The 27,020-nt window shown below is 42.7% G+C and overlaps 2 protein-coding genes across 5 annotated transcripts in view; both read left to right on the top strand.

Annotated features, from left to right (window-relative positions):
* Positions 1-8,082, top strand: part of LOC308311640 (histone deacetylase 4-like) — a gene marked incomplete at its 5' end in the record, with an annotated part of 96,262 nt that extends 88,180 nt beyond the window's left edge. For all 4 annotated transcript variants that reach the window (XM_080758411.1, XM_080758410.1, XM_080758409.1 and 1 more), the window contains 2 exons: positions 667-811; positions 2,327-8,082. In XM_080758411.1, the coding sequence (XP_080614537.1) occupies positions 667-811; positions 2,327-2,366 (185 nt within the window). In that variant the 3' untranslated portion in view covers positions 2,367-8,082. The remainder of the gene's footprint in view (positions 1-666; positions 812-2,326) is intronic.
* Positions 8,083-11,397: 3,315 nt separating this feature from the next.
* LOC308311355 (ribose-phosphate pyrophosphokinase 2) lies at positions 11,398-25,557 on the top strand. The gene is made up of 7 exons (XM_080758037.1): positions 11,398-11,729; positions 15,994-16,177; positions 18,905-19,003; positions 20,166-20,290; positions 22,031-22,204; positions 22,563-22,722; positions 23,603-25,557. Exons 1-7 carry the CDS (start codon positions 11,608-11,610, stop codon positions 23,693-23,695), a joined length of 957 nt encoding a protein of 318 aa, XP_080614163.1. The 5' UTR covers positions 11,398-11,607; the 3' UTR covers positions 23,696-25,557.
* The last annotated feature ends 1,463 nt before the right edge of the window (positions 25,558-27,020 follow it).

Below are 27,020 nucleotides of genomic sequence, written 5' to 3'. Positions count from 1 at the left end.
GTATCGTTTGACTTTGTATCGTATCGTTTAGCGATGGAAATAATAATGTATCGTTACACCCCTAGCCTTGATGCTCATTAGACGACGCTAGGACCCTCGTTTGTTTCAGTGTTTCATCTCTCGGCCCCAATCTACACCATAAAATCACCAGTGTTAAGTTACCGCTGAGAGTGGAACCAAATGGAACCTTTGGAATCCATCCCCTCAAGGCCCCATGAGACCCTACACTAAAGACCAGTGGTCTTAAACAGTGGTTTTCAAACTTTTTCATGTCAAGGACCCCCAAATTGACACTCATTAGCCCCACGGACCCTGCATTTGAAACGGTATGCCAGGGACCTCCATAAGAGAAGATCTTTACGGCTCTAGCAGCGACTCTCAACCATTTTAATTTCTAGGACCCCCAGTGTGACCTGCATTAGGCTACGGACTCCCATTTAATGCCATTTCTATCTCTGGGCCACCAATTCATATCCGGCATGGCAACTCGCTCGCTTTAGCTCCCTCGTCGGTGTCTCGCGTGGCTCATGTTCGCTTGAGACAAGCGGGCCTCCGTCGCGATTCACAGGGATGCCTCTTCGTTATTGCCCTTGTCTTCCATTCTTGGGTCTTGGGGGGCGCCATTTATTTTCTCCTGTGATTTGTCTCCGTCTCTCCTCCGTCCAGGTAAGTACTGGTGCTCGGTGCAGCTGTCGTCGCCACGGCTGGGCCTGTCTCTGCTGGAGGCCAAGCGAGGAGACTCTGAGGAGGCCGAGGCCGTCAGTGCCATGGCCTTGCTGTCCGTGGCCAACTCCAATGCCATGGACCAGAGGTGCGTGTCCCTCCCTCCGCAATGGCTGTGTGATTAAGCAATAATCTGCAAGAGGGTGTGCTTTATCGGCACTTTTCCGCAGCAACGCAGACGTGCCATTAATGACGCTAAAGCACCACCCTCGAGTGTAATGTTGCGATTATGCAACAGTTACCCTTAAAAAAGAAACACATCAACTCAATTTCATTAGTACTAAGATATTCGTAAAAAAAAACATATTCTAGTTTTTTTTAATGACAGATGTAGCCACTATGACCGAAAATGTCCCTTGACAATCGCTAGCCTGGCAAGTGTTCAATTCAAGTTTCAGCCAGGGTGCGGGAGTCTATCCCCGTTTCAATGCTCTAGACCTCTGGGAGATGGAATGCTGAGGTGGAGCGCAACACCTACCATCAGCTCCCAGTACTTATCGCACAACATCAAGCCACGCTGAGTTGGCGGTGCCTGGGTTTCGAACACGTGACGTTGCGGTCGAAAGGCGAGAGCTCTATACCGACCGAGCTACCCGCACACAAAGTGTTAAAGTGTTTAAAGGAGAAATAATGGATGTACACTCATTAGCAGTCAATGTGCCTACATGTACCAGCAGACCAGAGAACAGACATGAAAGAAGTTGATCTAACGAAATGGTTCCTGTTCGGGTTTCTCTCTCCACGTTGGTTCCATGGTCTGCGTTTTTTCCACCATCCAGTGACATCACTGCCGTGACACAGTATTGTGGATTTTGTAGATCAAGTTTTAAAACCAGCAAAGCGTTCCCTCAAGCCACATATTACGATTTACAATGAAGGCGTTTAGCAGATGCTGAACGCAAAGTGCAAGATGGGAGTAAATGGCAGGAACCCTAATCAACAAAATGACAGGCTAAATGGTCACGTTAATAGAGTGCAAAGAAAAGACAATGAAGTCCTCCAGAGTAACTAGGACACCAGGTAAACATCCTGCCACGAGGGAGAAGAGCTGTCTAGGACGCTTGGAGCGCTGGCCACGGTGTTCTAAGCAAGGCACAGATGTCCCATGTTAGCTTGTTAACCCATTGAGACATGAGTCTTCTAAATCATGAAAAACCCTATGTTTCTCTGTCTGTGGTTCTCAAACTATTTCCTGTCAAGGACCTCAAAAAATATATGTAATTGGCCGCGGAGCCCCCATCTCAAAATATGTTGTTTCAGGGACCTCCCAGAAGCAAAGATTTTAGTTAAAAACGATCGCTGTCAAAGAATAATATATTCAAAGATTTGCACAAAACAAAAGCAGATCTACAAGCTCGTATCGCAGCACTCTGTGTCACGCCATCAGCTTGTTGTTGAGCCTGCTATTTTTCAACAGCTAACGTTTAAAATAATGGTTAAAGTGGTTAAAAAGCTAAGATGACAGACAGATGCGTCCTCAGGTCTAAATGGGTTAAACATTATGGTTATAATGAGTTGAGTCGACAGGTTTTACCTCCCAAATGATGGTGTCTCGTTTTAGGACGGATACTCTCTTCATAATGTCTGTGTGTTTCCTCCCTAGGCCAGAGGACGAACCCATGGAGGAGGAGGAACCACTGTAACGGAAGGGAAGCCTTAAGGTGTCGCGCTGTGTCACCGTTCAACTTCTCCTCCGGAGAACGACCTCTTTGATCTGCAAAGAGTCTCCAACCGACCGACCGACCGACCAACCCCTTCATTTAGTCCCCCCTAACCCCACTCACCGCGTCGGTCATCTTGATTGGCGGGCCCCTCAGCCAAGCGAGGGAGAGGGGGTGGGCTCAGCCTCGTAGTAGGGAGCCAATCAGGAGACAGAGGACTTGAACTAGGGGTTAAACATATAATAAAAGCTACGTGTTGGTGTTGCATAGCGACACTCGCTCAGAGACAACATTTTCTGCCAGCCTTCGCCCCGACCCCCCTTCCCAACACACACACACACACCCGTCCCCAAGGTGGCAGCAGCGGCTGGCAAAGGGAGCACGTATGAAGGCGGCAGATGTGGGGTTGTACGGAGCGGGGGAGGGGTGAGTGTGGGTTCTGATCGCAGGAAAGGCTGCGACACGCTTCCTGCGCAGAAAACTAACGGTGCTTTTACATCACTGCCCTCTTATAACCACATAATGGACAACGGAGGGTATAGTGGACACATGCCGCCTCCCCCCCCTCTTCCTGGCTGTCAGTCACAGCCCATGGGCAAGGGGGACGCAGGGGCGGGGGATTCCTTGTTCTTATTTTCTCAACTACTTTTTCCTTACAAAAAAAACAAAACAAAAACAAGGGCATCTCCGAAATGGAGAGAAAACGTTCACATTTTCGACGATACTTTCACTGTGGACTTTGATCAGCCGAAGCTATGACCGTCGCATCGTCGTCGGCTTTTTACAAAGATTTGAAGATGGGGGGAGGGGGGGGGGGCGGGGGAAGGGGGGCATCGTCCGATTGGACCAGCCTGTAGTCGCGGGACGGAGGGGTGGACAGAACGAGAGGAGTGCCTTTGGCGAGGATCCGCTGGATTTTTCAGGATTGTTCAGGAAAAAGAAGATTGCCTTAAGCTAAAAAATACAATGTCTCTCTCTCTGGCTATGGGAACTAAGGGAGAGAGTGTGAGAGAGACGGATAGTTTCCGGTCCTTGAGGATAGAATGGAAAATTAAGCAAAACAATCTTTCCGCATGTTTACTTGGAACGTGACACAGACGCCATTTATGTCTGTCACTCACAGCCTCTCTTGAAGCGTTACAGTACTTCACTTTCTGATGGATCTATTTTTCTGTGTAAAAAAATGCTTTGAAAAGGGTAGTTGCCAAAAAGCTTCAGTAGAAAAAAAAGTGAGCTATTGATGAGATATTCACCATTGAATTAGATTGAACACTGACAAAGGTCTAGCCTTTTATGTAGCTTCCCTTTAACCCAAGTCATTGCTTTGTAAACAACATAAAGCATGCATTTCGGCAGAGAACAGGATTTCTCCTCCCCCCCCCCCCCCCCCCTCTTTTTAAAGATTCAAATGTTATTCCAAAAGAGGGAAAAACTCCAAGCCGGAGAAGCCAAAGCATGAGTTTGAATAATAGTCATTTTTACACCACTATCTGGCAAAGTCAAGCATTTCTAGTTTGAATTAAGTTTTGCTAATTTAATTACTCCCAGTGTCATGGAGTGGTCATTTCTTTAAGTAGGCTGCTATGCTTGGCCAGTTGACGTATACAGTACCGTGGCTACTGGGCCAGTTGGAATCTACATTGGCTACTTGTGCCATGCTTGGCCAGTTGGCAACTACCTTGGGCTCAACATCAGTCGTGTATATTGAATTGAATATATTTTGAAGGGCAATAATTGAATATTGCCTGTTTGTACCTTTCATGTATGATTTCCACATCCAAGTTGTCAGTTTTACTATATCAAAGTATTTGGTATAATGTGTATGTCCACTTTTTATTTTTGATGTATGAGATTATTTTTCTAACTTTTTCATCCATAGTTTTTGTTCTGTTTTTTTATCCATTTGTTTTTTGTTTCTGGATAGCTATAGGGTTGCCATTCACATACTGAATATGATTGTTACTCTCTGTCTTTCTTTACTTGTCTTTTACTTCTTTCTTTCTTTCCTATGTTTTTGTTCTTTCTTTCTTGTATTTGTCAGAAACAAGGAGCAACTTCTTCGACTTTGTCGGCCCGTCTGCAATTCCATCAATTGTGTATTTATAACTTATACTGTTTATAGGAGATTTGTATATGGAAAAAAATCTATAAATGTATTCTAAGTAATGACAGCTATGACGTTGTGAACGAAAACAGTATGGCGCAGGATATTACTCCGAAGAAAAATATTTGAAAAGCAGCATTTTAAACTCTTCTTTGACTGCACTGTTTTTAAAGTCCCCAACTGAAACCCCATCACGCAGCATTAGCCTGGCAACTGCAGTTGAACTTTTACCGCCTCTGAAAACAGCTGACAACTTGGTTACATAAAGCCTGATTTATTGGTAGTTGTGCATGGGTGTCGCGTGCCGAAAATAGCCAATTCACAAGCTCACAGCTGATCGGCTATATAGCACAGCTGTGATCTTGTACTGTACATCGGCTATTTTGGGTTTGTGACACTGACGTGCAGCTAAGTGCAATTAACCCAGGCACTAAACAATGCATTTCCTGTACTGGTAGTGCATGGATGACACACACACACACACACACACACACATGCCTTTGAACTGTGACGTCATCGCACGTCCAAACAGAAAACAATAACAATAATTTGGTGGCTATTTTATGTAGCTCAATTTTACTGGAGGATTTTACTTAGCAGGAGATGAGAGGGTGGGGACTTCATGTTAAGTGATGTTACCTTTTCCATGAATGTCGTTCGACAATTGTTTGTTTATTTCTTTTTTTCCAACTGAACGTTTTTTATTGCCCGACATTTATGGAAAGGATCATGCAACAGGTATGAATTTCCTTTAGATCAGTGGTTTTCAACCCTTTTCATTTCAAGGCCCATTATTTATTCGGCGTCTGAGCCACGGACCACCATTCGATGAGATTTAGCCTCTCAGACCCAAAACTAAAGAATATTTTGTTGTTATATAAAATAACAATTCTTCTATGTTCTCTAATTGTGTAGACTTCTTGTAAATTAAGTAATGCAGATGTTTAGCAATAATGTAACTCTTGAGAGCGTAAATTTTAATTGACGCTCTCAAGAGTTAGAGATCTATAAGGGTCCATTTGGTTAACAACTCTCCATCATTTAGCTGGGGACCACCTAGAACCTCCTCAAGGACCACTGGTAGTCCCCGGACCACTGGTTGAAAACCACTGCTTTAGATATTGAGTATTGAGTACAGAACATCGTTGTCTCCATCTTCCCTTCTCCAGCATTGAATTTAGCCTGGTTATAAATGTCAATATTGTGCAACAATCATTTTGTAACCGAAGCTACAAATCAGCCTGAATTATTCCCTCCACCGGCCTTCCTACTACTTTTTTTAAAACACTTAATGATGACCATTGTCTTCATTTAAAATGTTGACTGTTGCTCATGTTATGTTATAATTTCACTAAGACTTTTTTTTAATTTCTTATTTTTTCCATGGTTGACAAAACATTCCACTTGTTTTATTGTTTGTTTTGGCAAGTATTTTTTTTATTTTTTTAATCTCGAATTTGAGGTTCAGCAATTGATCTCAAATGTACGATTTTTCCTGACATTTCTTTATTTCTTCCGCTGTCTACTCGCGCCAACTCTAACTCTCTGCATGGTTTGTGAGTCAGCATGCCTGTTTGTCTATGTAACAAACTGTATTTGCACAATAGAAGAAAACACTGGAGGACCCCCCCCCCCCCCCAAACCCCCGAAACCCCCCCCCCCCCCTCAGGTCCTCCCACCATGGCATCCCAGAATACCGAGTGGGATGGTCTCTCCCTCGTCGGGTGTACAAAACAATTCAAAAGACTTTGTCCAAACGACTCCACTGACAAATGATTTGATATTGATTTTTTTTAACACGGTTCAGCATTTACAAGCTATATGGATGTGAGACTGTATTTAAGAGGAACACACTCAGCCAAACCTCTGATATATATTTTTCACACCTTAAAAAGACTCAACTCTCCCAAAGAATGTTCTTCTTTCTAAGAATTGTGTCCAGCTATCGCGCGGTATATAGAGAAACAAATGGTTATTGATTTGAGAAAAAGGTTTGGAAAAGGGCACCTTCGTGTGATTGTCATACCCACCATGGCCAGTTATCTACAGTATATACACTCAGTGGTGACTTTATTACATACACCTATAGTTCAGATTTCAAATGGCTTCAAGGTTTGGCCAGAGATGCCCTGCAGCTCACCACAGTGGCACTGGCAGTGGTGGGAAAAAGATTCTCAATACTGCAGTGTAGAAATGCAATGTGAAAGTCTGGAATTCAATCATGTACTTGATTAAAAGTACAAAAGTATTGGTATAAAAATGTACTTAAAGTACCAAAAGTAGAACGTATACTCATTATCAGGACTGTCTCATTTGAAGTTTTCAAATGTATAAACATATTTTGAAAATGGCAGATCTAAAATGTAAAAAGAACCACCGCTCATCTGCTGAAAAAGTGATGTGCTGGAGTCACAAAGGGTTAATGAAAAAAATGAAGGGAAGCTCCGCACACTCAGATCTGGAGGGCTGCTGTGCACAATCAATGTATTAATTTAGCAAGCTTTCGGTCTACTGACCACCTCCAGTCATCAAATGGCAGATCTACAAGCTTCGCCATGTGACACAAATGCAGAAATGTATATGGGGCTGGAGTGGTTAATGTATGTTTTGTACTAAATAATCCAAATCTACAAAGTAAGTAACTAATTCTGTCAAATAAATGTAGTGGAGTAAAGGTAGAATATTATTTGAATCTGAGATTAAGTGGAGCAGAAGTAAAGTACAAATACCTACAGTACTTAGGTAAATGTACTTAATAGTTTGAATGAGTCTGGCCACCATTCCCCTCCACATCTCTTATTAAGCAGGTGTTTTCACCCACAGAGCTGCCGCTGGCTGCTTGCTTTTTGTTTATTGCAGCGTTCTATCCAAACTATACTGTAGTGTAGGTAGTCTCTCTAGACGCTGTACTATGTGAAAAATCCACGGAAGGTCTCTGAGATGCTGGAATCACTGCAGCAAATAGTTTAGATTACTCGTCCATTACGCGTTCAAATGTTTAGCCCAACAGTAACCGAACCTTGGAGGGGCAGGCTATTTGTTTTAGCGAGCGGGTGTATAATGAAATGGCCACTGAGTGTATACAGTATATATCTATATATAGATGTATAGATTAGATATATAACCACTGTGGCTCAAGAGCAATTCTTGGTTTACATGTAAATGGAGGGAAAACAATGTTATTTTTTGTTTGTTGTTTGTCTTTCTCTATTGATGAAAAAAAAATATGTATTTTTTTTTCTTTTATTTTTTTTGGGGGGACCTACGCTTTGGACATTTCATCTCTGACATCATCCATAAAATATATTTCAGAAAATGACAAGCATAACTAACTGCCTTACTTTGACACCCCTCTGTGTGTCCCATGGGACACTTGGAAACACAGTTGGAACTAAATGTTGTCACGGGGGTAAAACGTGATCAATATTGTAGGTGGTGGTGGTGGTGGTGGGGGTCACATGTTTCCAACCTGCTTGGAAATGTCCCGCATCCCTAATTGGATTGCTTGGAGCTGTCTCGAGTCTCGACCTTGGGTAAAATCAATCTGGCAAATACACTTAAAACCAACATTATCTTATCATCTGTCTTTTTGAAATGGTGTTTTGTCTTGCTTTTAATCATCTGAGCTCAATGATTTCTCAAAGTCCATCTTGGAGTTGCCAGGTGTAATTATGAATCAATACTGTTGCCTGGGCTAGAATCACTAGAAAGTTGATCAATATAAGCAGTTGTCCCATCTAAATCCGCCCAGGAGGGACAGCTCTTTTGTTCGTCCTTATATCTTTTATTTTGCATCAAGTAAAACATAGAAACTTGTGTTGCTGTTTAATCGTCCCTATGGCCTACTTACAGTAGATGGGTCTACATGTGGTCCCGTCCTTTGTTCCCTCAATACCAAATCTCTTCGATAATAGCAGATCTACAAGCTCACATCGAGTTGTCTTGCGACACGTTGTGAGCGAGTAGATCAGCTATTGTCTGAATGTTCACCCAAGGATAAAATGAGCCCGGTGGCTAGGCCTTGGCTACATTTGTGCTGTAGCGGTCAAGATTGAATGGGATTGGGGGAGATTGGAGGGTAGGACCAAAAATATAGGGTAAGAAAGAGAGGAGGGAAAGTTAAGCTTTTTCCTTTTAACCAACTCCACTTGTTCCAGCCAGGCGATCTGTAAAAGGCCTTTGATGTGATAGTGATGTAGCGCACGCACAAAGCCAGGTAAGAAGAGAACTGCATGGCCCCTGATTGCTTAAGCGCTTCTATTCTTGTACACTCTACACACCAAATCGCTTCACCAAAAAGGGTTACAATGCAAGCTTGTAGACAGTATTTCCATTGTGTATTAAAAAAAACCTGCATAATAACAAGTCAATATCACGCACGATATATCAACAATATAATCGATATATCGATATCGATAGCTAAATTATAACATAATTTAAAACACCAAAAGGGGTTCCCGCCCAGAATGGGTTTAAAATCAGCCTTGTGTGGTGCCGACTGCCGAGGCTGAGATGCGTGCTGTTCAGCGGCAACGATGACGCAACTAACAGAAGGATTCTGCACTTCTGGTCAGACGAAGGAGGAGCGCCTGGAGCCTCTTTAGTGTCAACAACATCTCATCAGCCATCTTCCCCACTGACTCAAAGGAGACAGTGGGGGCTGTAGCATGCCACTATAGGACACAGCCCGGGGTCTGATCAGCCTTGGTCGGGTGAGGCGCCTGGAGGAGGGAGTCTGTTGTAAGACCCAGAAACACCCAACGATTCCAGCTTTACAACACTGATGATGATTGGTGCATCTGTAGCAGAGTGGCTCACAGCCTCAGCCTCTTGACTTAGAAGTCTATTATCTCCCGCAGTCCTCAGCGATAACCCTTTGGTCTAGTGGTTAAGATATTGGTCTTTCACGCAGGAGACCCGAGTTTGAATCCCAGGCGTTACACTGGTGCTGTGACCCGGATCTGGTTTCCCCGTGGGATGAGGTCAAAAGGGCCGTGAGTGTAGCAGAGTGTCATAGCCTCAGCCTGACTTAGTCTAATAGGGCCCTATAGGGATATCCCTTTAGTCAGTGGTTTAAGATATTGGACTTTTACGCGGGAGACCCGAGTTTGAATCCCAGGTGTTACAGATCAGTAGATGCTTAATTTACTAAATGAACCACCATGGTCAGGAGGGGTGTCCACAAGGTGTAAGTTGCAGGCATTCGTATAGAAAACATCGCCATCATCTAATACTGGTGAAAAGGACAAAAAAGGTGGCAACTAAATTGTGAATTAAAGTAAAGTGGATCTCCTACTCTCTTAACTGCCCAGTAGCGCATGACAACAGTGATGTACTGTATGTAGTCTGTGTTTTAAGATTTGACAGGGGGACAGGGATGAAACCAGGGACATAAGGTCTCAGCTGACCACACTAACTAATCTAATATAGTATAGACCCCAGAATGAAGCAGAGAGGGAGAAGAAGAGGACTGTTCATTGAAGCTTAAAAAACTTGACTATGAGCCTATATACACACACACACACACACACACACACACACACACACACACACAGGCGAGAGAGAGACACCAAATGTCTGCAGTCTGTCTGTATGAATATGAACCACTTAGTTGTAACCAGTGGGACACCGCTTGTATTAACAGTATGCAGAATGGCTACATTTCAAACGAAAGCACAAGTCAATACAATAACCGTTACTGTGGACGACACCATGATAAAGCATTACACTTGTTTACAACATGGTCCACCATTTTCAATTCATCAGAACATTTAGAGACATATAAATATATACACTTCTATAAAGACAGGAAATCAGCGTATAAACAAAGTTTAAAAAAAAAGAAAAGGAAAAACAAGTAGGCCTACAGTATGTGGAAAAACGAGGTGTGGGGGGAACTCAGACTTTAATTATGGGGACCAGTTAAGTATTGCAGCCGTCCATAGCCCTTTGAGAGTGGTTTTGAAGGAGTCAAGGGATTCAAATTCATGTCTTAATGACATTTTAGTGACATAGGAGCGGAATGCATTTAATGCCTTGTTTGAGCCCAATCTGGTTTGCACATGGTTTGTTGAACTCCCTCTGGTGTTGTGAGAGTGGATTTCATTGACATTATAAGTATTTAGACAGGTACATGGGTATCTTGGTGGTGTAGCGAATCTAGACCAGACCCATTGCAAGATGTGTTACTAACTTACTAGTTGTCACTGTCAGAGACTCAGACAGATTGACAGAGAGTAGCCTAGTAGTCAACTAGCTTTAAGATAAAATAGGCTACTTATTTTGAAAACATAAATTCGGTTATCTTCACATTTTATCAAGATCTCAAGTGAACGACAAGGAATAATGGAGCATAATATGTACATCTCTCCAGTCTACTGTGTTTTAGCGGCACCTGGGACTTTCCATTTGTATAATTTGAAACCATTTTGTATTTGTTGGGCACTGGCCTACTTGGAACGATGCAAGTGGAAATGCATGCCCCACCCAGTTATTATGTCCGTGTCCCTTTTATGCCCATATATGGAGTTCTCAAAACAGGCCAGCTCCATATATGGAGATCTAGGGGAGATCAGGTGTGATCAATTGGCTAATCTGTCCAGAGCCCGGCCTTTTGTGGCGGTTCTGCACGGTGGATTACAGACGTACACACAGAGTCAGAGACATGGTGCATTTATAGATGAATGATGAATTGAGTATGTGAGGACACACAGCACGATAGATCTGTGGCGTGCACTGTGCAAAACTGTGCACCACAGGCCGTGATGCTGTCGCCCATGGCAACCGTCCCCTCGGTATATGGGACCTTGTAGACTGCTCGTCCAATGGGAAAGCGGCACTTCCGCTTCAGCGCGCGCGCACACGATCCTAGCTGCTAGCCTGTTCCTTCCTCCCAGTCGTCTGGTCGGTGCTGTGTGTGTGTGTGGTGTGTGCACAACAACAACCTCAACCTAGCAATGCACAGCACAAAGCTATAGCACGCACTCTCCTGTCAACAACCCGGGCCCGGGGGGAGAAGAAACATTGATTTCTTATTGTAAACATTTTATTTTATCATTTTATTTTATTCTGTAAGCACTTTTTGTTTTGCGGACAGCACAAGCAGACAGACAGACAGACATGCCCAACATTGTCCTTTTCAGCGGGAGCTCCCATCACGACTTGTCCCAGAAAGTGGCCGACCGCCTGGGTCTGGACCTGGGCAAAGTCATCACCAAGAAGTTCAGCAACCAGGAGACATGGTAAATAAACATTTACAGCACGTTAAATATAATGTACAAGTGACATCTATACATGGTTTACTTTATAGTGGACATTATTGGGTGATCTACGCTGGCATTAGCTGGCCTGTGGTAGCAGCAGGTTGGTTGGCAATGGTGATGGAGCATGTATACTATGTGACTGTAATGTATCACATGTGCGTAAGTTAGCCGGGAAGCTAACAATAGTCAGCTCGTGTGTGTGTGTGTGTGTGTGTGTGTGTGTGTGAGCTTGCAGATCTGCTATTTACACCAGCCGTGCAATTTTAGAAAAAAAAAATAGGCTTTTTTTTGTGAGGCAGTTGCCGAAACCATTGTATATTATGTTGTGCCGAATCGATCGCAAAGGGCTGCTTAATATGGTAAACTTTATTTTCTTATTGTTGCTCGAGATGTTGTGATTTCATTTTGGAAGGAATATCTATCGTCGCCGAACAACTATTGTTATAGCAGCGTGGTGGTGGTAATACGCAGTGGAGCCAGTGAGTGCGGTGCCATTTGGCAAGCATGCACGGGGCAATAATAATAAATGAAGTGCCACCACCATGTGCCTTATTTTGGCTTGCTCGTAACACGTGAGTGACCACCTGGCCGCAATGCCGCATGTAAACATTAACTGGTGATATTATGGCAGGCTGATGCAATACATATGCAGTGACAATGACAACAGTAGCCCTGAAATGACAGTAAACAGTTGCCAGACGTTACTGTATAATTGCTTAGGGCGTGTCTGTACGCTTTGATAATATGTATATGCGTCAGACTCAGAGATGGTCGTTGCTGCCTACACGCCTGCCTTCTGCAGGTATGACAGATATTAGAGCCTTCAGGGCGCTTTGATTGGTCCGTAAGAGTCTTAACCCGAACCAATCAGCCCCCCCCCGCACTGCTCTGAGCGCGCCCCCTCCCCCGACCAAAAAATATGTTTAGGTTTATAACTAGGTTAATTTGTTGCTTTGTTGTGCAATGGTAATGGCAATGGTATTATATTGATGGAGTGCCAGAGGCCAAAGAGGCATTTTTTAAAACCAATGGTATATGGCAAATGGTTTTAGGTATAAGATTAAAACGGTAAAGTGTAGGCATGGATTTTTTGTGTTTAAGGCCAGGGGTGAGGGTCTGGGAAGAGTTCATCATTCATCACCAATCACACTTGCATACAAATGCCATCTGACAGCTTAAGCTTAGTCTGCCATCACATCACATGAGCTCAATTTCCAAGGAAGCAAGTCTGTGATTAGGTCAATCAGTACTGGCATGCAGCTAGCCAGGGCAGTGCAACGGGGTTATCAACTTATCATCACGTTTGTAACCTTTAGTCTAGATATTACCTGGCCTTGAGTCTGGTCAGTTAAGGTTACTTTAGTGCAATGGTGGCAAGGCCTAAGCCTCATTGCTTTTGAACGTGATGACCTGCTTTTGTCCAAAAAGGATGTCGGCTCACATTGATTGTGTTGGAAGTGAGTTAAAACATACACTTTCAAGTTTCACTTGTGCATTCTATTTCTTGAATGGGAATTGTTAAGTTGAATAAGTTGTTAATGATGTTACCTTAAGTTCCACTTGCCTGGTATTATTCACGGTGGAAAATTACCACAACTTAAAGTCATCAGCCCAAAAGTAGTGAGTTTTTAACTGTGGCCGGCAAAACTTTGTATAGTTTATTGACTGAGGCAATATTTGTTGTGCCCGTGCTTACGTGCTATACCAAAAACCTCTAATAGTGGTCAAAATGAAAGCACCCAAAGCTGGTGAATTGTGCGATAAGCTGTTTGCTTTATAAATAAATAAAGCTTCACCAACCAATAATCCCTGAAAAGGATTTAGCCTTTTCAGGCAAAAGCTTCATGAGGCGACATCTGTGTCTAATGAAGATCTAGGGAAACCGCAGCCTACATGTGCCAGGCCAAGTTCTCCAAGGACACAACACAAGTGTTATTTTCATTTGACTCCCTAACTGAAAAGGGGGCGTGCATAGCTTTTTAATCACCGTTGCTTCTCACAACTTGACACAGATTTCGTTGTCTTGCTGAGGTCAAGGACCAGTTGAAGGGGTGTGGATTACTTAATCTTTCTTGCACGTTTGCACAGACATAATGTCCTCGCATGAACAAAAGTAGACACAAGGTGTTTCGACAGAGACAAACGAAGAAGGCACTTTAGTTTATACTTTGTTGTGCATCATGTCTCACTCATAAAATAGCTGATCTACAAGACTACAAGGTCAATGCACTGCATGGTGTTGTGAGCTGGTAGATCTGCGAGATACTGGCGGTTTGCCGGGCAACTAAGTATTACAGCCTACAGGCCAGGAGGACAATTTTATGACTGGACCTAAAATGTATGTGCTCGAGTAATATATAACGTTTCCTAATTTTTTATTAGACAACACATTTTTGTGTTGCTGATATGACAGTTTCAATCAGTTGTAAAAACATTTCCTCCCTCTGTCTCATGAGAAATTATTGAAGACCTCCTATAAACCTTTCAGTCTTTAAAATGTCCTATTTTACCACAGTCATAAATGATACATTAAAAATCACTTTTCTTCAAAATAATGACGGCTTAAGCCTCAATGTAATTCTTTGATGTTGGACTACTATACGAACCAAAGGTTTTTTTTGGTTGTTTTTTGTTTTTGTTTTTTTACAGTGAAACAGCAGCACTCTATCTTTCCAAACACACCCTTTATTCAGTTGTCAGTACAACTCACACTGAACATATGTAACTGTCAGACTGTCAGGTCTGGGGAAAACAAGGGGCGTTTGTGTCACTGCTAGTGACAGAGGCACTGCAGGGTGCCTCTGCAAACGTTAGCAGGAGGTGCTTTGTGATGCTCTGCATATAGGCCAGGCCCAGGTTGCCCCCCCAACCTCCTTTTTGTGTCCGTCAGTCACATGATGATGTGGACTGGGGAGCTGCCGGGGGTCATCCTTCCATCATGAGGAATGTTTCACGTACGCGTCCGTTACGTCCTCTGGCTTTGATGTGCCGGCCTGTAGACCAGTGGTTCCCAAACACTTTCCTGTCACAGACCCCCAAATTGACACTAATTAGCCCACAGACCTCCATTTGAAAATATATGTTGGGGACCCCCTTAAGAGAAGATTTCTAGCAGTGATTCTTATTTCTTAAACCATTTTCCATTTCAAGGACCCCCAGTGTGACCTGCATTAGGCTACGGAGTACGGACCCCCATTTAATGGCATTTCTATTTTCCCCATTTATATTGTAAAATTAATGTTAATTTAACTCTGAGAGTGTACAAATGGAACCAAATGGGGTCCATTTGGTTCCATTTGTACACTCTCAGAGTTACAGACCCATAAGGGCCCATTTGGTTCCAAACTATCATGTAGCTGGGGACCCCTGGGGGTCCGCGGACCCCACTTTGAGAACCGCTGCTGTAGACACAGATGGCATTGATTTTTTTATCATGTTCTGCAACTCAGCCCTTTTTGCCTTCTTTTTGTTTGTCTTACATAGAAACAGCCATAAGTGCAAACCTATGTCCAATGCCCTGACTGTAACTTTAACTTTTGTCGCAAACCAGACAACCAAAAACTTGTTTATTGTGAATTCATCACTGTCACATTATTGAAGCATTTTGTGGTTTACTGTAAAGCCACAGTTTGGACTTACAGTAAGCCACACCTCCTGTGGTCAATTTTGGAGCCAGGGTTGCTTGTATCCTGGTCATCCATAAGGACTTTTCACACGGGAAGAGAAGAGCCTAGAAACTAGAAAGTCATCATTTTCCAGGCATTCAGATGTGGCAATTTGGCAGGCAGAGCGGGTGTAATAATCCCGTGAAGTTGACATGTTTGTTTCCGCCCAAGTCAGTAGTTGAATTCATCATCATCATAACCTCATTTCAACTTGGGAGTACAGTCGAGGGGCAGGCCCTCGCTCCCAATGTAGCCGAGATAAGCCGAGAATTGTGTTGAGCCTTTTTTTACGTGCCTCGCACCTACAAGCATCGGTTCACATGAGGAGTACCGTGAGACCTGGCGGATCCCAGCCATAACACAGGCATACGGCTGCTCCCTGTGTGATTAAAAAAAGTTTTCAAGCCTGTCAGACTCTGAAGTTTGTGTTTTTATTATATGGCAATGAATGACTTGAATAGTGTAACTTGTGACACAAGTCTCCGTCAGTCACGAGTCACCAGCTTATTTGAGCTGTCTGGACCCATTGAGTTTGACATAATTATATTGTACTGTTTCCTTCTCCTTTTCGACACCAGCGTGGAGATCGGGGAGAGCGTGCGCGGCGAGGACGTGTACATCGTGCAGAGTGGCTGCGGCGAGATCAACGACAACCTGATGGAGCTGCTGATCATGATCAACGCCTGCAAGATCGCGTCGTCGTCTCGCGTCACCGCCGTCATCCCCTGCTTCCCCTACGCCCGGCAGGACAAGAAGGACAAGGTGGATAACTGGATATACACATATACAAGGTTTTCAATGTAATGGAACCCATGGGACCCAGGGGTGGTCTTTTAGATGGGACCCAGGGGTGGTCTTTTAGATGGGACCCAGGGGTGGTCTTTTAGATGGGACCCAGGGGTGGTCTTTTAGATGGGACCCAGGGGTGGTCTTTTAAATGGGACCCATGGACATTTTATGAGTTCTACTTCAACAACGTTACAGTTACAGTACAGTACTGAGTTCAGTACAGTATTACATCCCAGGACCTCCGGAGGGTAACATGATTGCGTCCTTTCTCAATTTATTGAATCTAAGGATGCAGGATATTTGCATCACTGATACAGTAGTACACACACACACACACACACACACACACACACACACAATACACACTTCAGTGATGGGTGAAGTGTTGATTATGACAGCAAATTTAGATTTTAGTTTTAGCCATAGTCTCTTGAATAGTTTTCATTTAGTTTTACTCACCTGGAATATTTTAGTGTCCGTCTAGTTTTAGTCTACTAAATATCATACAATTTTAGTCAACCGAATCTACAGTTGATTTAGTCGACTAAAATGTATTTTGGCGGGCCTTGATGCCATAGTAATGAGGACTAATCTGGTGTTAAGGTATTTGAGTCATGGTATTATATCAGGGGTTTTCAACTGATTATGAACCAGGGACCACCACCCTGACTGAGAATCAACCTTGGGACCATTGTTGTGTTGGGAGTGGGGGATATGGTCAGACTTCCCAGTAAACTGACAACATTGACGCGTCATCATTTGTAACCAGATAATTTACTGCATTGTTTCTCAACTTGTGGTCAATACAATAAATTCAAATATGAATCTTCACTTTCCTACATTACTAAATGCATGGTCAGGGACCACATGCAACACCTTCACAGACCACCAGTGGTCCACGGACCACCTGTTGAAAACCCATGTATTATATTATAATAAAGATGTAAACGCACAACTGTGTGTATATTATACAGCGGAAACTCAGTGGAAACACAGTTCCAAGGTGCACTGCACAGCAACATCGCACACTAACTCCTAACCCCATGGCCCAGTGGTCACTGGGCCATATACCACACGGTATAGAATTATGTTGCAATATTGACTGTAAATTGTGTCTTGCCTCCATTTACTTGTGTGACTTGTACTCTCTGAAAGGTCATCTGTGCAGGTTTCCCACAGGACTGCAGCAACCTTATCTGAAATGTTTCTTTTTAAGGTTGTTCTGGAATGAGCGTTGTATGCATTTATTGAAGGCCCACGACATGGACATTTTGCATTCCACTGTGCAGAAACAAATGGGTTCACACACCGCATTCTTGTCTTGTAAATCATTATCTCACGGGCCAGTTGTTGGTTGTTGTTTTAGTAGCCAGCCGCTCCGGCACATGTGGAGCTTGAGAAAGAAAATCTACATTCTTTGACTAGATTGTCTAATTGGCTTGAGTATCATTGAAGTCTGTATCAAATCAATTCAAACTAGCACATGTTGTGCATTAAAATGCAATACAATTTCAATCTACATCAAGTGAGATGTATGGTTTCTCTTCAGGCTACTGTATTCAGTTCATCATAAGCAGTGTTCCTTTTTACTCACAGTGAGGTGTAAAATACCAGGGTCTAAAGAGCTTCTGCTGTGGCTGGTACTTAACCCTGTGCAGGCCTTCTTCTGGATTTACAGCTTGTACTTTTGCTTGGCAAAGATTTGACTTGGGAGCGCCTGAATTTTAAATATTAAATGGGTTGATTGAAATGATTGTATTCATCCCCCTCTTTCAAAGAGGTTGTCGTAGCTTTTCATCCCACCTTCTAAAGAGAAATAACAGCTATCTATTTGGGAATGTTTATCTGCACAGATGCTGGACAAACAAGGGTCAAATCACTGTGGAATATGGGTTGAAGTCTAAAGAACATTATTAGTCAGTCCTTCTGATTTAGCTCAGTAATGGATTACAATTAAATGATCTCATCAACCTGGGACTTGACATACAGACATTAGCGTTTCTGAGAAGAGGGAGCAGTTAATGCATTTCCTTCCCGATTTACAGTATCTATTCACCCATGAGTACAGTGTTCCTTCATCAATTCCAGAAGCACAATGGCTCTGCTTTGTTTTTGTTAGATTTGTGATTTCTAATCACGTCCATGAAAGATTAGATTATAGAAAGATCATTACTCTCTGACCCTGCCACTATAAATATCAAACAAAAGTGTGTTTCTATTCCATTCCAAAAGTAACACACTTTTCACCATCAATTGATTCCTCTTCCTCCATACTTTGATTTGTCTTGCTTCATCTATTTTGATGCACTTTGATGCATCCCGCTTTTCTCCCTATTCTTTTATCACTAAGAATCCCATAACTACTTGCGCTGGTGTTTGACAAATTGTTCATGGCTTCTACCTTCTTCAACCTTGCACTTTTATGTATCACTCTGGATAAGAGTGTCTATAAAATCCCTAAATTGAAATTGTTCCCAACTTCTTTTATCCCTGCTACATCCACCGTGTCCAACGCAAATGCCTCATTTGTAAATGCATGAATGGCGTGTATTGAATTTGACATACTGGAGTGGAAAGATTACTGGATTTCTGCCTCTTATCACAGAGCTAGACTTTCTCATCGCAGCAGCAGTATTGTTGTATTCCATTAGTGTTTAACCCCTACATTCAAATGACTGTGTCTTGCTGTGTGTGTGGCAGAGTCGTGCACCCATTTCTGCCAAGCTGGTGGCCAACATGCTGTCGGTGGCCGGAGCCGATCACATCATCACCATGGACCTCCACGCGTCCCAGATTCAGGTGGGTACAAACAGAGTAGATCTCTTAAGATTCAGGTGCGTACAAACAGAGTAGATCTCTTAAGATTCAGGTGGGTACAAACAGAGTAGATCTCTTAAGATTCAGGTGCGTACGAACAGAGTAGAGCTCTGGTAGCTACTCAAAAATATGATCCCGACCCAGAAAGAATCTGTGAAATTATATCCATTTCCGACCCGTTCCGAAAACATTTTCAAATGAGAAAACCAAACCCGAATGGACCCATGACAATTTCGTCCGATTCTAACCTGTTCCGAGATTTCTTTCACATGTCGGCACAGAGCCCGACCGAGATATAATTCCGAGAGATAACATAAATTTGGACTTAATACAGCGGACGTATTGACCAATTACTATTTTATTATTAAAGCTAGAGAGAGACTCGTCTCTTCTTGTCTCCTCAGCATGCGTGCATTTAAAATGAACCAAACAGATCATTTGTTTTTTTTACACAATCAGAGTTTTAACAGATGCAATGTGCCTGTCTTGGCTGACACAACACTTGTTGGGATCCATCATATGTAGATTTGCACAACAGTGTTTTCAAACCAGCCCGTCCTGGCTTGCCTTGCATGGTATGCATGCGCATTGCATAGCTCTTGCGCTGCTGATCCTAAACCACAATCATCACACAAGTAACACAGCCATTCATGTTGCGGCTACACTAACCTGATCCTAGGTCAGCCTAAACTATAACAGCACTCCAGTTCATTGTATTTTTCCCTCCGCAGCACAGCAGAGCGCACAGTGGACACAAAGAGAGAGAGAGAGAGAGACACACACACACACACACACACACACACAATCACACATTGATTGAATATATTACCGTATTAACATTTGCAACAACAAAAAAAGCACAGAATTGAATTAGCTATTGGAACACGGTGCTCCCAAACGCCCATACCTTGCACTTTTTAATATTGGTTGCATATTAAGTGAGCTGTGTGTGTGTGTGTGTGTGGGGGTGTGTGCGCGCTACAGAATACAAAAACACGCTACAGAATAAAAAACAAACAATAAAGCTTTCAGGGCCTATTTCAAGCTGATTCACCTTTTACTTCCGTACGTAAAGAATCGGCAGGCCAGTCATTGATTCTGTCAGCAACGCTTTCCTTTAGTGTTGCCACTGTTCTTTTCGCAGGGCTTCTTTGACATCGCCGTGGACAATCTCTACGCTGAGCCTGCCGTCCTGCAGTGGATCCGAGAGAACATTCCCGAATGGAAGAATTGCATAATCGTGTCTCCAGACGCAGGAGGTGCCAAAAGGTAACCAGGATGAATGGATTCGAGGCCTGGAAACAGATTGGTTGCTGGATGAATTGTTGATCACAGGCTTCCGGCTGTAAATTGATGATTTGTGTAGCAGCTGTAGCTCATTCCCATCAGTGGCAGCAGACGATTGCTATGAATTGTGTCCATGGGATGTCTGGGTGTGTGGGGCGTGAATCGGGCACCGGTAATTGTAAGTGGAACAGTGGGTAAAGACTTAGACATTGAAAATGTTATAGGCTGAAAAGATTTCTAAGCTGGGGCGAGTGGTGATATGAACTAGAACATGCTTCGCTGAACATGTGAGGCCGGTTTTATTACAAAAAAGGAAACCTAGTCTGGCTTTTACTTTGAGGAGTAGATGATTAATGGGTGGTGTGGTGAAACAAATGCTGCTATCAAAGCTAGATACCGTGGTAATTTTAGGCGGAGACATGCTCTAGTTAAAATTAGCGGCGTCAGCGGTTTGCCAGGCCAGTCACAAAATAAAGGATATTTGAATATGCTTAAACAGCTTATTGATTTTTGCATAATTATTCACAATAATTACATCCCCAGGGGTCACTACAATCTAAAAATAGCAGAGCTTGTGAGATTGTAGATCACGTGGTTAAAAGACAAACAAGGTTGATTTGTAAAGGAGTTGGTGGAGTTTTGCAGCAGGAGGGGGAGGCTAGGGTTGGCAGGAAGAAGTTCAAATAAGTGACCAGCCTTAGCAAAGCGGGCATTAAAAACACTCTTAAAGGAGAATTCCATGCTAGAAGGCTTTCTTACCTTTCTTTGTAGTCGTTACGTCCCCACCAAAGAGGTCCAGGTGTTTTTTTGTGCAAAAACTCCTTATTGGCTATTTCCCCTACCATAAGCCCTCAATGAATTGAATGGGAATTGAATGGGGCTATGGGGTGTTGTGCCGCTTGGGATATTATTTACATTATGAAGAGAGGATATATACAAAAAAAATAAAAGATTGAGCGATGGAAATAAGCGAATTAGCACAACACCCCATAGCCCCATTCAATTCAATGCAATTAATTTAGGGCTTATGGTAGGGGAAATAGCCCATAAGGAGCTTTTGCACAAAATAACACCTGGACCTCTTTGGTGTGGACGTAACAACTACAAAGAAGGGTAAGAAAGCCTTTTAGTATGGAATTCTCCTTTAAGGACAAGGACAAGGTCGCCATCCATAACGGAGCCTGGAAATTGAGTAGGGGACGATCTATGATCCAGAGACGTTACCGTCTTCTAGAGTGTTTCAGAGAATTGTTTCTTATAAGGGTTTTTACATGTGTACATGTACTCTACAGTATTTATCAAAAGTCTGAATGCAGCCTGGTCTATGAAATGTTTCATCGCATATGTACCTCATAATAAACAGAGGAGGGTGTTGGAACAACTTATAACAACAACCGATATACTTAAAAACCCAAATATGTACGAGCTGCGTTCGCTTCCCGCGTTTGCGCGTCTTACTGGTGCTAGTTGACCAGGGTCCCCAGGGCTCTTATACTTGAGTTGGTACATAACGTTTTCACTCAATAGACTACACCAGGAAATGCATCACATGCTGCTCTCCATCTTTTCCGACAAGCTGTCGGAAGCTGTAAATATTCTGAGCGTTTCCATACTAGTTGATGTATTTCTTGAGAATGAGATTTAAAAAGAAAACCCTGCTCTAACCTGCTGCTGTCGCACCAGATTACAGTCCACACGTCTCACTGACATCTGTTCCTTCAGAGTGACGTCCATAGCAGACCGGCTCAACGTGGACTTTGCGCTCATCCACAAGGAGCGCAAGAAGGCCAACGAGGTGGACCGCATGGTTCTGGTGGGAGACGTGAAGGACCGCGTGGCCATCCTGGTCGACGACATGGCAGACACCTGCGGCACCATCTGCCACGCCGCAGACAAGTCAGTGACCTTCCTTCGTTCATTGAGAGAGAGAGAGAGACCTCACAACATTTTCCGTTGATTAATTGTTTATTCAATTGACCATTTCGATCACTATTCACTACATATCTGAGGAGTAGCTTTCCTGTTGTAGAACTGGTTCCATCACACTTAGTCCATCTTCTTTCTCGCACACACAAAATATTGTGCACATCAAAAGTAACATGTTTTAGTTTGATAAAGGAGGTCCAATGTGGAGTCACACGGTGTTCCTTAACAAGTCTTGAAATATGTTCATATTGTAGCTATTCTATTTTTATGTAAAGGCCTTTGTGGCATTGTAAATGTAACTAAACGTTGCATTCAACCTCATCTTTAGGCTGATAGACGCCGGGGCCATAAAGGTGTATGCCATCCTCACACACGGCATCTTCTCAGGACCGGCCATCTCGCGCATCAACAACGCCCCCTTCGAGGCCGTAGTGGTCACCAACACCATCCCCCAGGAGGAGAAGATGAAGTCCTGCCCAAAGATCCAGGTACACCATTAAAACATTTAGGACGGCAACCCCTTTTGGTGTTTTAAGCATTATAGAGCACTGAAGTCTGACGTCACTTTAGAGGGCGCCAAATCCAATACACAGGTTCATGTATTTTTTTATTTGCATTGTAATCCCCATAGGGCGATTTTAGGTCGCTTCATATAAGAACTGTGTTTGAAAAATTAACCGACCACCCCGGCCTTTCTGTCAGGGGAGTGGCTGTGCGTCGTTAATGATGTCCATTCATATTTGGTACAGCCAGTTTCTGGAGAAAATGGAATTAATGTGGCCGCAAAAGCCTTGAAAGTACATACTGTATGAAGGCAATGCCGCTGCTAATATACGTCACGCCCAGCTGTCAACACATTGCGCTCCTGAGATTCCTCGTTGACGTAAGCTCAGCTGGTGGTGACTCGACTTGTACTAACCACGAAACATTAAATATCAATAAAAGAAAAAGAAACGTAATTAACATTCAGTTTCTGTTGTGCGACGGGCAGATGCAGCAACCCTGCCTACCCGGAAATGTAGTCTCTGGGTTGTTCGAGTCGTTTCTAACGCTTATTTTGTTACTCTTTGGGTATATTTGTACATTTCCACCTTCAGTCGATGCTTCATATCCATATGAGTGAAAAGGCCGGGGTGATCGGTTTATTTTTCAAACACAGTTCTTATATGAGGTGATCTAAAATCCCATTATGGAGATTACAATGCAAATAAAAACGCCCTCTACTGACAGTGACGTCAGGACTTCGGTGCTCTCTATGTTATACTTCAGTTATTAAAACCCTGCACCCCACTTTTGTTTTATTACAATATGTCGATCCATTATTCTTTCTTCCATTCAAAAGTGACACATTTGTTGTTGTTTTCCCAGGTCATCGACATAGCCATGATCCTGGCCGAGGCCATTCGCAGAACTCACAACGGCGAGTCGGTATCCTACCTCTTCAGCCACGTTCCCTTGTAGAGGCCAGGAGGAGAGAGAGAGAGACCCTCGCCTCTCAGGTCTGATTTATACTTCGTCGTACGACGGCATCACTTGCCGAAAATAGCCAATCTACAAGCTCACGTGATGTCACAACACATTGTGAGCCTGTGGATGGACTGTTTCCAGCAAGGGACATCTTCGTAGGCTGGAATTGAAATGAAGCATAAGCCCCATCTGCACGCACCTTTGGCACACCACCCTCCGTGACGCGGTTGGGGGAACAAAAAATAAAAGTTCTGGCAATATTTTTGACAGATCCACCGCTCATGTGACCGTCCCCTGAAGGTCACGCCCCCTAATACACACTTCATCTTTCTCTTTCTGACTTTTCTCAACCCGGGAGCAAAATGCCTTTTCTTCTTCTAGTTCTTCTTTGGAGAACAACTTGCTATTTATGAGTGGTGTCACCTTTTGTGATTGTTTTAATTTGATTTTCTTTCTTTTTTTTCTTCAGTTTTAACCAAAGGGTCCATTTCTTTTTCCTTTTACCTCATGTTAGTTTCACAAGAAATTTACCATTCCATAGCTTGATTGATTTTATGTTTTCAGAAGGTTCCACTACAGAGAAAAAGAAAACAAAGGTGCATAATTATGTGGGGTAAAGTGTTCTGCGATTAGCCATTATGAGTGTTATTTTTTTTTATTGGCTTAATAACTATTGAAGATAATGCTATATTGAGTTGTTCTACAGGTAGGTTATGCACAATGAGTTAACATGGATCAATACCCATGCAAGCGGGTACGATTCCACTGAGACTGTACCAAGCTGTATTTGACCATACAGTAGATGCTTAAAAGAGTCTTGAGAAGAAATAAAAGACTCTGTTTTGACACAAGGGAGTTTTGATTTTGTGCTTTCACTATTTTTCCCTCTGTCTTAATATTGGTTTAATTAAAGGTATATTCAGTGATTTCACTTAATTCTTTTTTTATTTTGTTGTGATAATCCTCCCTACTATAGAGTGTGCTGACCACATAAGGAGTTCCTCCCTGTCCCCAGTTAACCTCTGGCGGTAAAAAAACCCCTTCGCTTTTGGCTGGGTGGCCCAGCCTTCATCCAATCAGGATGGAGAGGGGCCTTTCGCCAATCATGATCGGGCGGGGGCGGGCCTTGGTCGCGTGTCCCCTCACTGTAGTGCATGCATGTGCACATCTTGTTACCGGGCCGAATGGGGGGTTTTCCAAATCACTGAATGCTCCTTTAACTACCATCTGCCGAGAATTGTGAAGATTTACAGACATAATGTCCTTGTTGTGCTGCTTTGAAATGTCTTCCTGACTATGTATGATTTTACCTTGAAATCTGAATCAGGTAGTGCCACCTTGTGGTGGCAAGTTGGTGTTACAAAAGTATTTCCCAAGCCAAGTGCAGTATGTTTTATGGCCACCTTGATATGCACACCCTGGCGATTTGCAACATTAGTTTTGGAATGTTAAAAAAATAATGCCAAAATACACCTTTTGTTGTGTTTTAAATTCTTGCTAGAGAAATAAATGAAATGTTTAGCCTTTTTCCCCCCCAGTGGTGTGATAAAACAAAACCCTGTGTCAAAGGTTTTCCACTTGCACCTACAACAAAACACACAATAAGTTAAGTTAAATACATTGAAGACCACCGCCCTCGATGCACATATAATAATTGTTACTGATGTAATTAACGACTATAAAAGCTATTGATCAGGCTTTTGTGTAAAAAGTTGTAGCCCAGATGCTGGTTTAGTGTTACGTTTTTGTGTTGAGATAAAGTCATTACAATGATGAGGGGCTGGCAGGTTTCACTTGTTTTCTCACCCTTTTTTTTTTACACAGTTTCTTTGACAATAAAGTTGGACAATGGCTTACCAATGTATTCAGTCATTGTTTCCTTATTTTGAAATGCAGGCGATTATTATTCAAGGTACTTGATTCCTAGGATAATGTATTGATAGAATGTGATACTGGGCCTTATTTAAACTATAGAAAATTACTGTCAGCCAGGTGGTGCCACATTTCTTTTTTAATCACATGTTCCTTAGTGGGTCTTAGCACGTTTTACTCTGGATTATGACCTAAATAGTCTTAATAGTTTATGAAATGTTGATTAATGTATCAACAGCTACAAATGTAATGTAATGTAAATGTAATGTAAAGAGCGCAATGGCCTGGACTTCATACTTGTTGTTCCACCAGACCAAGAAACCGTCTAGAATGGGATGACAGGGTTGTTCTTAAAAATAACGGAAGAAATGTGATGTTGGATGCTGAGAGCTGCAACTGCTAAAATCTGAGACCATACTTACATCAAAGAATTTCAAAAAATTGCTATAGACCGGTGCCATTTGCATGGCCAGTAGAGCACCGAGTCGGTAACGGAAGTTGGAGATCCATATGTCCCACCTGGCCATGCAATAACCGTTGTACCCAGAGTACCCGTCCCACCCATCTGTCTGTGTCCCTTTTCACTCTCATATGGAGATTTATGTATCTGTCTCTCTGTGTCCCCTTATTATATTATATGGAGTTCCTATCCTATAATCCAGTGATACTCAACCTCAGGCCCGCGGGCCACATCAGGCCCGCGGGACCATTATGACTGGCCCACCAATGAAAATAAAATAAAAAGAAGAAAAAAAAATCTGGAAAATGAAATAAAAATAAATAAATCTGAATGAAGTTATCTTTAATTACATTATTATAAGTAATACTATTAGAGTTGTACTATTACTCTAACGAAAATAAAAGCTTGGGGGGGGGGGGGGGGGAGATGCAATGCAAATGAAAGTCATATACTGTGTATCCCTATTCCCTGACATAATTTTATAGCTAAACGGACAGAATTCTATTTTATTTGAATGATGAAACCCAGCTGCCATTAATAGTTGGAAATGGAAATTGCGGAAATGGAAATTGCGGAAATGGTGGAAATGGAAATTGCGGAAATGCGGAAATGGAAATTGCGGAAATGGTAATTGCGGAAATGGTGGAAATGGAAATTGCGGAAATGGTAATTGCGGAAATTGCTCTTCACTTATAGCTATCTATTTTCAGGTAGATTGTTTTATTTTACTCAGTCAGCCATATCACTACTCATTTTTTTTCATGAAAAAGGTCATAGCTGGGTAATCTATTTTCAGGCAAATTGTGTTTATTGTATTTTATTTTACTCAGCCATAACAATTTATTTTCTGTTAACCAACTTGCTGGCTGGCAGGCAGGCAGACAGCTACTCATAGACAGGCAGACAGACAGACAGCTACTCATGGAGAATTGGACAGGCAGGCAGTCAGACAGCTACTCATAAACAGGCAGACAGACAGCTACTCAT

The sequence above is a fragment of the Protomyctophum bolini genome (assembly GCF_963924005.1).
Source record: "Protomyctophum bolini genome assembly, chromosome: 24".
Classification (NCBI taxonomy): Eukaryota; Metazoa; Chordata; class Actinopteri; order Myctophiformes; family Myctophidae; genus Protomyctophum; species Protomyctophum bolini.
This window is presented reverse-complemented; position numbering and strand designations above follow the sequence as displayed.

What these genes read in the sequence shown, in the direction of transcription:
- LOC308311355 (XM_080758037.1), top strand. Translation starts at nt 11,608, where the DNA reads ATGCCCAACATTGTCCTTTTCAGCGGGAGCTCCCATCACGACTTGTCC. An exon ending in TCCACGCGTCCCAGATTCAG is followed by an intron (nt 19,004 to 20,165) that starts GTGGGTACAAAC and finishes TTCTTTTCGCAG; the next exon opens with GGCTTCTTTGACATCGCCGT. An exon ending in ATCTGCCACGCCGCAGACAA is followed by an intron (nt 22,205 to 22,562) that starts GTCAGTGACCTT and finishes CCTCATCTTTAG; the next exon opens with GCTGATAGACGCCGGGGCCA.